The sequence below is a fragment of the Pangasianodon hypophthalmus genome, chromosome 15 (assembly GCF_027358585.1).
Source record: "Pangasianodon hypophthalmus isolate fPanHyp1 chromosome 15, fPanHyp1.pri, whole genome shotgun sequence".
NCBI classification, from domain to species: domain Eukaryota; kingdom Metazoa; phylum Chordata; class Actinopteri; order Siluriformes; family Pangasiidae; genus Pangasianodon; species Pangasianodon hypophthalmus.
In genome coordinates this window covers 880,001-890,007 of record NC_069724.1, presented here as the reverse complement: position 1 = coordinate 890,007, position 10,007 = coordinate 880,001, and the positions used below count along the sequence as shown (strand labels likewise).

Below are 10,007 nucleotides of genomic sequence, written 5' to 3'. Positions count from 1 at the left end.
TATAATTTAATATAATTAAAATGAAATATAATAAAATTTTCCACAATTTCACTGTAGCAAACAAAGGGGAAGTGTAAGTGCAGACAGTGTGTCTATGACTCTACGTTTAAGGTTGCAGCCGTATTCCGAATACGATGTTTATATATATATATGTGTGTGTGTGTGTGTGTGTGTGTGTACACAGTACTGTGCAAAAGTCTTGGCGCCTTTTTTTTTAGTACAAACTTTGTTATAGATGTTTATTTTCTGACTTCTACATTATTGATTCAGTACAAAAACATTTTCGATTCCAAACATTAGTTTTCCAGCATAATATTAAACTTTACAGAAAAATGTTTGTATGTCAGTAAAGAAAGCAGCAGATTCCATAAGAGACACTTTTCAGATAAAAACATAATGAAGGCTGCTGGGTTTCGCTGCAGAAATAAGAAGCGAGTCGACAGTCAAAGTCTCCAGAAGAACTGTGGCTGCTTCTGCAAGATGCTCAGTAACACTTCCAGCTCATTTCCTTATAAAACTGCACACACTGCACCTCAGATACTGCTTTATTTATTTAAAGTGAAGGATCGTCACATTAAATACTGACTTTGTTTCATTTATTACTGTTTACTGCTCTTTATAGGATTTTTTTAAAATGTAGAAACATTTAATTTCATTATTTTTGAAGGCGTCTTTACTCTACAGCATTTCTTTGCATGTGACTAAGACTTTTGCACAGTACTGTGTATACACACATATATATATAGTGTGTTAGCACCCACAGTTCATTCAAGACATAGTGCTGAACCCGGACTCAGGGTTGTAGATGGATGACAGCGGCGTCTCTCTGAAAAAGAAAACAGAAAACAGGACAGACTCCTTTTATAAAAGCATCTTTCACTGTGTAACAAAAAATCTGCTGGAGGTTATCAAAGATGTGCAACGTGTAAACTGATTCGACCTGCTTGTGCAAATCTATAGATGTCTATAGAGTCTAAATCAGGGGCTCAAACAACAAACAGCCCACGGGTCAGAACCGGCCCGATAATGGTTCTGATCCGGCCCACCAAATAATTTAGAAATTAAAATCATTTTGTTGACTGTAATTGAATTGAACGATTTATAAAAGAGCTCCACTAGAGGGCGGAATAGAGCAATAAACTCAAGCTATAAACTCAGCTACTGACAAAATGTGCTGATGAGAAATTCATTAGCAAGCTAAAAAAAAAAAAAAAAAGTCCATGCTGTAAATAAACAACTAATTCACTTTAATGGGAGCGAATACTTACGCAATCACAACATTTACATGTTTTAATTTGTCCCTAGTCCCTCAAAAAATTTTAATATAATAGCCTCCTCTGTTTAGACACCTTGACATAAAAAAGTGGAAAAGTTTGATTTGATCAAAGTTCAAGGTCATTTGATAAAAGCGGGTAAATAAACACACGTTAGACGAGTTGTGTGTCGATGTTATTGATCACTAAACTGATTTTTTTTGTCTGACATTAAGTATAAAGTGGCTTGTTACCTAAACTGCGTCTGAGACTCATGCTTTAGATTTTCATTACTCAAAATTGACTTAATTTCATTCGATATGAAGTTTTTTTCCGCATGACGGCATCCCGGGGCGTCGACGCGTCCCAGCTGCACAGGATCGCTCGGCGTACGCTGTCAGACACCATATGCTCCTTCACATGATTTACGTTTATTCTCAACGATTAGCATCTGGTTAAAAAAATAAATAAAAACAACCAACATTATTGTCACTGTAGCAGCACGGCATCATTTTTTAATGAGGCTGTATTCTACATTACGATAATTAACTTTAAATGATGAACATTAATTACTGTTTCTTACTGACACGGTCAAGAAAGTTCATAAAAACAGGCCACAGGTCCCCGTATAACATTTATACAGATATATAATATAATAACATTTATACAGATATATAATATAATAACATTTATACAGATATATAATATAATAACATTTATACAGAAACTAGGAAAAGGAATAGAAACATTTTTACATCTTAGTAAAGACTTTACCCAAGATATATAAATAGTAAATTGGAAACGTGCGAATATTCTACACAAGAAACGTTCTTTTGTCTATATTTAATTTCCTTTAGCTATGAAATAAAATGACAGGAATGAGCAGGAATATTTTTAGCGATCTCTAGAAACAGGATGGTGTTTAATTCCAATCAATAAACAAATTAAAAACAATGACTTGGTCTGTGGCGCAGCCTCACAGCTCCAGGTTCCGCGGTTCGATCCTGATCTCCGGTTACTGTCCTTGTGGGGTTTCCTCCAGGTTCTCCGGTTTTCTCCCTCCTCTTAAAAACATATTTGAGCTGTTTCATGTTAAACAACTTAGAACATTGCACTTTTGGTGGAAGACCACCCAATCTTTCGATGAGCAAAAATATTGGAACAGATAGTCTTACAGTAAATATCCATAACTGACATCACCAACCTGCTGCTTTCTTTTTTTTTTGTGATGCTCTGTGAAGCACTTTTTTTTTTAAAAATATCTCTTCTGTCTATTTCAGTATTTAGCACAAAATCTAGAGTCAGACTGTCAGCTGCGATGATTCCACGATCATTTTTAGTCCACAGATACGTAACTATGCTGGTAACTTGTAATTTACCAGTAAAATTATTTAATCATCCAGAACTGATATCCTAAAAACAACATGATTGAATAAATTATTTCTGCCATTTCAGGTTTAAGGAGAGGCAGAGATGTTCACAAGTCTTTCATCTGGAGTCTAAGGCAAGTCTGACGTCTTTAAACTGGAGTCCGAGTCGAGTCTGAAGTCAGCAGCTGTAATCTTTCATGCTTTATTGAAGAAAAAAAAAAACTCACGCTCAAAAATCATATTTACGAAGTTACAGTCAGGTCCATAAATATTGGGACAGTGACACAGTTTTGGTAATTTTGCCTCTGTACTCCACCACAGTGGATTTGAAATGAAGCAGTCAAGATGTGACTGAAGCGTAGACTTTCAGCTTTAATTCAAGGGGTTTAACAAAAATATTGCATTAACCGTTTAGGAATTACAGCCATTTTTTACAGAGTTCCTCCATTTTCACAGGCTCAAAAGTAATGGGACAATTGACTGATAAGCAGTTTCATGGCCAGCTGTGGCCTGTTTCCTCCTTATATTGTGATAAATTAAGGAGATAAAAGGTCTGGAGCTGATTCCAAGTGGTGAATTTGCATTTGGTAGCTGTTCATGGGAACTCTCAATATGCCGTCCAAAGAGGTGTTGATGCAAGTGAAGGAGGCCATCATTAGGCTGAAAGACCAAAACAGACCTATCAGAGAGATAGCAGAAACGTTAGGAGGGCCAAATCAACAATTTGGTACATTCTTAAAAAGAAGGAATGCACTGGCGAGCTCAGCAACACCAAAAGGCCTGGGAGACCACAGAAAACAACTAAAGTGGATGATTGCAGAATTCTTTTCTTATTGAAGAACAACCCCTTCACAACATCTAGCCAAGTCAGGAACACTCTGGAGGAGGTAGGCCTATCATTGTCAAAGTCTACAATCAAGAGCCACCTTCATGAATGTAAATACAGACGGTTTACCTCAAGATGCAAACCGCCGGTAACACTCAAGAACACAAAGGCCAGATTAGACTTTGCTAAAAAACCTATAAAAAAAGCCTGACCAGTTCTGATGCAAGATTAACTTGTACCAGAATGATGGGAAGAGAAAAGTATGGAGAAGGAAAGGAAGGGCTCATGATCCAAAGCATACCACATCATCCGTCAAACATGTGGAGGCAGTGTTATGGCATGGGCATGTTTGGCTGCCAATGGAACTGGGTCACTGGGGTTTATTGATAATGTGACTGTTGATAGAAGTAGCAGGATGAATTCTGAAGTGTACAGAGCTATACTTTCTGCTCAGATTCAGTCAAATGCTGCAAAACTGATAGGACAGCACTTCACAGTACAGATGGATAACAACCCAAAACATACTGTGAAAGCAGCCCAAGAGCTTGGAAATTAAATGTTCTTAAATGGCCGAGTCAGTCACCCGACCTCAACCCAACTGAGCTGCTTTTCACTTACTGAAGACAAATCTGAAGGCAGAAAGACCCACAAACAAGCAGCAACTGAAGATGGCTGCAGTAAAGACCTGGCAAATCATCTCAAGGGAGGAAACTCAGCATTTGGTGATGTCCATGGGGTCCAGACTTCAGGTAGTCATTGACTGCAAAGGATTTACCTCCAAGTAATAAAAATAATCCTAATATTTATGATTATATTAGTTTGTCCCATTACTTTTGAGCCTGTGAAAATGGAGGAACTCTGTAAAAAATGGCTGTAATTCCTAAACGGTTAATGCAATATTTTTGTTAAACCCCTTGAATTAAAGCTGAAAGTCTACGCTTCAGTCACATCTTGACTGCTTCATTTCAAATCCACTGTGGTGGTGTACAGAGGCAACATTACCAAAACTGTGTCACTGTCCCAATATTTATGGACCTGACTGTATATTATGTAAACAAAATATATGATCTTTGGAAAATCAGGGATACTACTGGGAATCTAGCTGAACTTCTAACGCTTCTGTCTACATGGGTAGAGTCAATCGATAACGATACAAAAATACATTTAAAATGATTAAGTTCAAACTTTATTTGAAAATAATAGATTTTTCACTAAACATAAAAACAAACTTTTAACAAGCTTTATGCAAATGAAAGCTTAGAACTTTTCCGTGACTAACCTTTGTTCATGTGTTCTTAGGTGTCTAATAAAATTTGATGTCGTTCCGTTATCTTTAATTCTTTAAAGATTCCACGATCTTTGCATATAGCCGATCTTCTGAAGACTCAACGTTAATAAAACGTCGATTCAGGCGACTCGTCACATTTCGGAGTTTACGCTAAAATACGTCATCAAATTCTACGATAAATTTCTGATGTACCGAGACACACAGGGAAGTGTGTGTGACGCAGATATTCTAAAACTGTACAAATAAAACACAAATTCTTCCTTTATGTTATCAGTAGTGAAGGTTAAGAGACTTGAGTTGGTTTTAAAATATTCACGAGTCCTTTTTGTCGAGTCTGAAGGCTATTAAAATGCGACTCGAGTCCGAGTCACTAACTCGAGTGCCCAGCTGTGCGGTCGGGAACTGCTTACCAGGCAGAGACAATCACGAAAACTCAGCAGGATGGTGGATTTTTAGTAACTATATATTTATTATATATATATAATTTTAAATATAATCCTTCTATAAATCGGTTGTCTAATGTGCACATGGCTGCCCCAGGAGAACGAGGGAAAAAAATAATATATCTCGTCCTTTTTCCTCCTTCATCCAAAAACCGAGATCCATTTTTGACCATTTTTTTTGCTGAAATATATTCAGGGATGTAACTGAAATAATATATATAAATATATTTACCTGATAAAGTTAACAAAGCGTTTAAATAAACCGTGTTGGCTCGGAATAACAAACACAAAATAAACAGAACCATAAATAAGTTTCTCAAAATAGAAACAGCGATGCTGAGGATATTCTTACGTTAATATCACGTGACGGCTCGTTTTGTTTCGTTAAACAACGGACGTAATGAAAATGCTCAGAAAACAGTTCAACCATTTTATTGAAATCTACAATTTGAGATAAGTTACACATGAGAAACATATCTAAAGGATTCCTGATGCTCCAAAATGTTAAAAAATAATAATAATAATAGTAAAAAAAAAAAACTCCCTACGATCAGTTCAATTCAACAAAACTTCATTTATTGATTTAAACAATTACTTTACTACAGTTAGGTACGGTTTGAAAAAAGTCACATGACCGAAACTATAGTGTTAGGTTAAGGAGCTAGGTTTAAAAGAACACGCTGACAGACAGAAGACGTTCTCGAGAAGGTTTTAAAAGAAAGATCATCACATGAAAAAAAGACAAAACAGACGGAAGGAAAGGGAAGAGAGAGAGAGAGAGAGGGAGAGCAGGAGCGTGTTCCGGTCTTCCGGCGGCTTCAGGATTCCTCGCGGACGGGAGTGCAGCCGGAGAAGAAGCTGTTCTTGAAATTGTTCAGACCTCGCTTGTTCTTGCGCAGAAAGCTGGGCATGATGGACTCTTCAGACTCCTCACTGTCGCTGTCCAGCTCAGCAGGAACCGGCTTCTTCTCCAGCTTCAGAACTGACGACAAGTTGCTAATGTCTCCGATTTCCTAAAAAAAGAAGAAAACGATGGAAATGTCACTCCAGAATTATTATTTTTTTAAAAAAAAACAGCAGAATCCTGTGTGGCTTTCTTCGCGGTTTGTGTTAGGGCTTGGCGATACGACCGGAATATCATCATATCACGATATTTCGAGACATTTCTAAAGGGATTTTCACGCCGCGTTTAACCCCGGGATATCGTCGCTCTAAACGTGTTTCACGCCTTGTAATTTAGAAGCGGGAAAAACGCCGTATCTGCTGATGAGAGTTGACGTGAAGACGTGAAAAATACGCATTTTTTTTTTTTAAACGACGGTTTCTTTACTGTTTTAGCTCAACTGAAGTTTGCAGGGTCAAGAGGTCGAGACTGTCGCAAATCGGTGCATTCTGCCGCAATTTCATTTCCAGATCCGAAAAAGAAAGAAAGAAAGAAAGAAAGAAAAAAGGGGCAGATGAAGCTGTTTAACCTGAGAAATAAGATAATTACGAAATAAGTAATATTTTAAAACATTTGCTATCGCATTGGTGCGATCCACACGGCTAACACCCGCCTGTCTTTTAAAGATTAAAATGCGATAACTTGTTAAATAATGCGATTCTAAACCCCGCTTTTTCTTTTTTTTTTTTTAAAACAAATCACATACATACACAGTTGTTTCCGCTCGTGGGCGTGGCCTAATCCAGCAGATTACGTACGTGTATCGCTCGTCAGAGGTATAACGATCTCTGCTACTTTCTTCCAAGCTTTATTTTTCTCCTAATGTCTCTATAAACATTTCGATAACATGAAGACGAAGAAACTCCGATTATTCTTCCGAGTTTTTCGTCCATTTTTACGTCAGTCGCAACGCTGGTCCGAGGAATCGTCCGTCTTTACAGCGTCGTACTTTAACGAATTTCGATAGAAGCAAGTGTAAATCAATAATAATAATAATTATAATAATAATAATAATAATAATAATAATAATAAAATACCTTTTTAGTTGGAGGAACACAAGGGGGTCTGAAGAAGGTGGCATCTCGAGGGCTTACAGCTGTGGGGTCTTCAGGAACAGAAACAGTGTCTTTGGACACGTCATTTATCTCAGCAACATCCTGAGGTGAAGAAGATTAGCGGCTAAACTTAATAAAACTGGCGTATGTACAGATTCCTGCTATAAAATAGTAAAAAAGTAGCTGTTATTTATTTATTTATTTATTTATTACCATGCTGGCACGGTTGTCCATGTTGCGACACTTCTCGTGGTCACAGAGACAGTTCTCGCCGCACGTCATCCGTCCTTTGCGGCAGCGGCACAGTTTATTGACGCATCGGCCCTTACACGCGCACTACGCGAAACAAACACGTAGGAGAAAAACAAGAACGAGATCGTAAATGTCGAGAGAAAAAGAGGTAAAATAATGAAATGAGCCACTAGAGGGCGTGTGTTAGTAAAGACGGTTCTTAGGAACTTAGGAATGAGTAAATCGGGAATAAAAAAAAACGACAGACGTGATGTCATACGAATAAAATTCACTGCGTGGATTATTTTTATAGCTATATTTAATATTAGCTCCTGTTGTCACTTACGTTATTGCAGCTATAAACAGTCGTTTCCGCAACAGCATCTCTTTATTCTCTCTCTCTAAGTTAATAAGACTTGTTACATCATGTTACCGAGAAACCACAAAGAAGCGTAAACTCCTCTGTCCTGAAGATATCGGAAAAATTACTAAAGTTACAAAGCGCTGACACTGGAGACTCCTTCCATAAAACGTTAAATAAACGACTCCATACAGAAAGCTTCATCGTATCAACATTTGTACGTTTTTCTTTGTTAAACATGTTTTTCAAAAATCAGTTTTTTTTTTTTAAATTAATAGTGTTAGATTAGATGGAGCTGTACACGTCCACGTGAATGAGCTGTTACTATAGAAACGATAACGTATTAACTAGAACGCGCACATTAATATAAACCTGTTGTTTACGTTAAAGCAGGAACGACTGTCCGAGCTGCAGTTAGAGAAAATTAATCAACACTTTCTGAGCCGAGACCGAAATAAAATAATGTTCATAACGATAAACAATTCTTCCGCCGCGCAAAGTAGCGTGTAATTAACGGTAATCTCTGGTTGCTTAGCAACACGACGGACATAGCTTAAGTGTAACTATCCATTTTATAAATGCTAGCTCTGCTCTTCCTCGCTCTATCCTCCTCCTCCTCTTCCTCACCCCAGTCATTTTAGACTTCTTAGAGCCTCGTCTGCTTCTCTCTTTCTTCTCCGGAAGCCACTCCTCCTCCTCCTTCTCAGACTCCGATGGAGACACCAGCTCGTCCAGGTCGATGGAGGGTTCCTGCAGAGGCGCTCTCGCCGTGGACAGTTTGGCTTTCGGCTTCGAGAAGAAACCGCGGCGCGAGAAACGACGACACAAAAACAGGAAGTTGGAACACACCGTAAAGATTTCACGTCAGAGCAAACCTGAGCACTTTAATCCGAACCAACTGTGTTCAGAGATCAAGATTTACTGATGTGTGTAATTTATTCAAACAGTTTAAATTCTTTTTTTTTTTTGGCTTTTAAATTTTTTATTTGATGAGCTTATCCTCTAATTTAGGCACAAAAACACTTTCCATGGACATTGTGCGTGAATATTACGTCGCCAATTCAGATTTAACAGTACACGTTTGTGAAAAGCCAAAAAAGTTACTTCGTTCTATTTTGCGCGTTAAAGATATATTTAAATAAATTATTTATATTTAAATAAATCCAAAAAGCTAAAAAAAAATAAATAAATAAAAAGACATGGACGATCAGATTCTCAATTTCAAAAAGCTCCTTCTGTAGAAATAAGCAACATTAACAGCTTCATTCACAAACAAAACAAACAAACAAATAAACAAAAACAAACTAACCTCACCTCGTGTATGACAAAACGTTTGATAAGTTTACAAACACACTGAAATCGATCGTTCTGAAATATTATCTTAAATATAAAAACATGACGTTAATTTAATATCGTACCTTAGGAGGAATATATTCGAACGACGTGTCCGGCGACTCGTTTGCTGCCGGAGCTACTTTCTTTGCGCTAGTCAGCTGAGCCAGAAGTAATTTCTGTTGATGTAAAGTCGCAAATTGTTTGCGTTTCTCGTACGTGACATTCACAAATCCTAAATATCGTCTATTCGTACGTCATTAGCGTTTATACCTGTTTGTATTGTTCGAGTTCTTCCAGGAGTTTCTGGTTTTGCTCGGTGAGTTCGCGCATCTTCTGAAGCTCCTCCTCCTGTCAGATTGGTTTGTTTTTTTTTTTTTTGTGTTAATGATCATTCGCAAGGTTTCATATTTAATAATAATAATAATAATAATAATAAGGAAGAGAATGTTTCGACGATAACCTGAAACTTCAAACGCTGTAGCAGCTCTCTCTCCCTCTTCGACGTCTCGTGCTTTTCCTCATCTTCCTCCTCTTCCTCCTTCACGGGTTTGTTCTGTAGCTGACTGAGGAGATAAAGAACCTACAAACAAACAAACAAACAAAGTTCCATCAAGTACACATAGCTAAACGTAAAAACACTAGACGCTTTGAAAAAGTCGTAGAAGCTTAGAAAGCTTAGAAATGTTTATTTTTAAAGTTTAGAATAAATATTTGCACCTTTTAGATCAGCGAGTATTCAATTAAAATGCATCCAGATCTAGATCCAGTTCTATCCAACCTGATAATGGCAGAATTTTCAGTTTTCAGGTATTTTTGGGAAGAAAATAAAACAAAAAACAAAAGATATCCGTCTTTATCGACTGGTGTAGATGCTTTGAATAAAAACCTGACTACGTGCACAG

At 37.4% G+C, this 10,007-nt stretch overlaps 1 protein-coding gene across 1 annotated transcript in view; it reads right to left on the bottom strand.

Moving 5' to 3' along the window:
• Positions 1–5,734: 5,734 nt before the first annotated feature.
• The window catches only part of kif4 (kinesin family member 4), a 24,968-nt gene continuing 20,695 nt past the window's right edge, over positions 5,735–10,007 (bottom strand). Inside the window, exons 25-31 of the mRNA XM_034311517.2 lie at positions 9,566–9,685; positions 9,376–9,453; positions 9,189–9,281; positions 8,398–8,559; positions 7,392–7,514; positions 7,161–7,280; positions 5,735–6,193 (exon numbers count right to left, since the gene is read on the bottom strand). Coding sequence (XP_034167408.2) covers positions 5,999–6,193; positions 7,161–7,280; positions 7,392–7,514; positions 8,398–8,559; positions 9,189–9,281; positions 9,376–9,453; positions 9,566–9,685 — 891 coding nt within the window. The 3' untranslated portion in view covers positions 5,735–5,998. The remainder of the gene's footprint in view (positions 6,194–7,160; positions 7,281–7,391; positions 7,515–8,397; positions 8,560–9,188; positions 9,282–9,375; positions 9,454–9,565; positions 9,686–10,007) is intronic.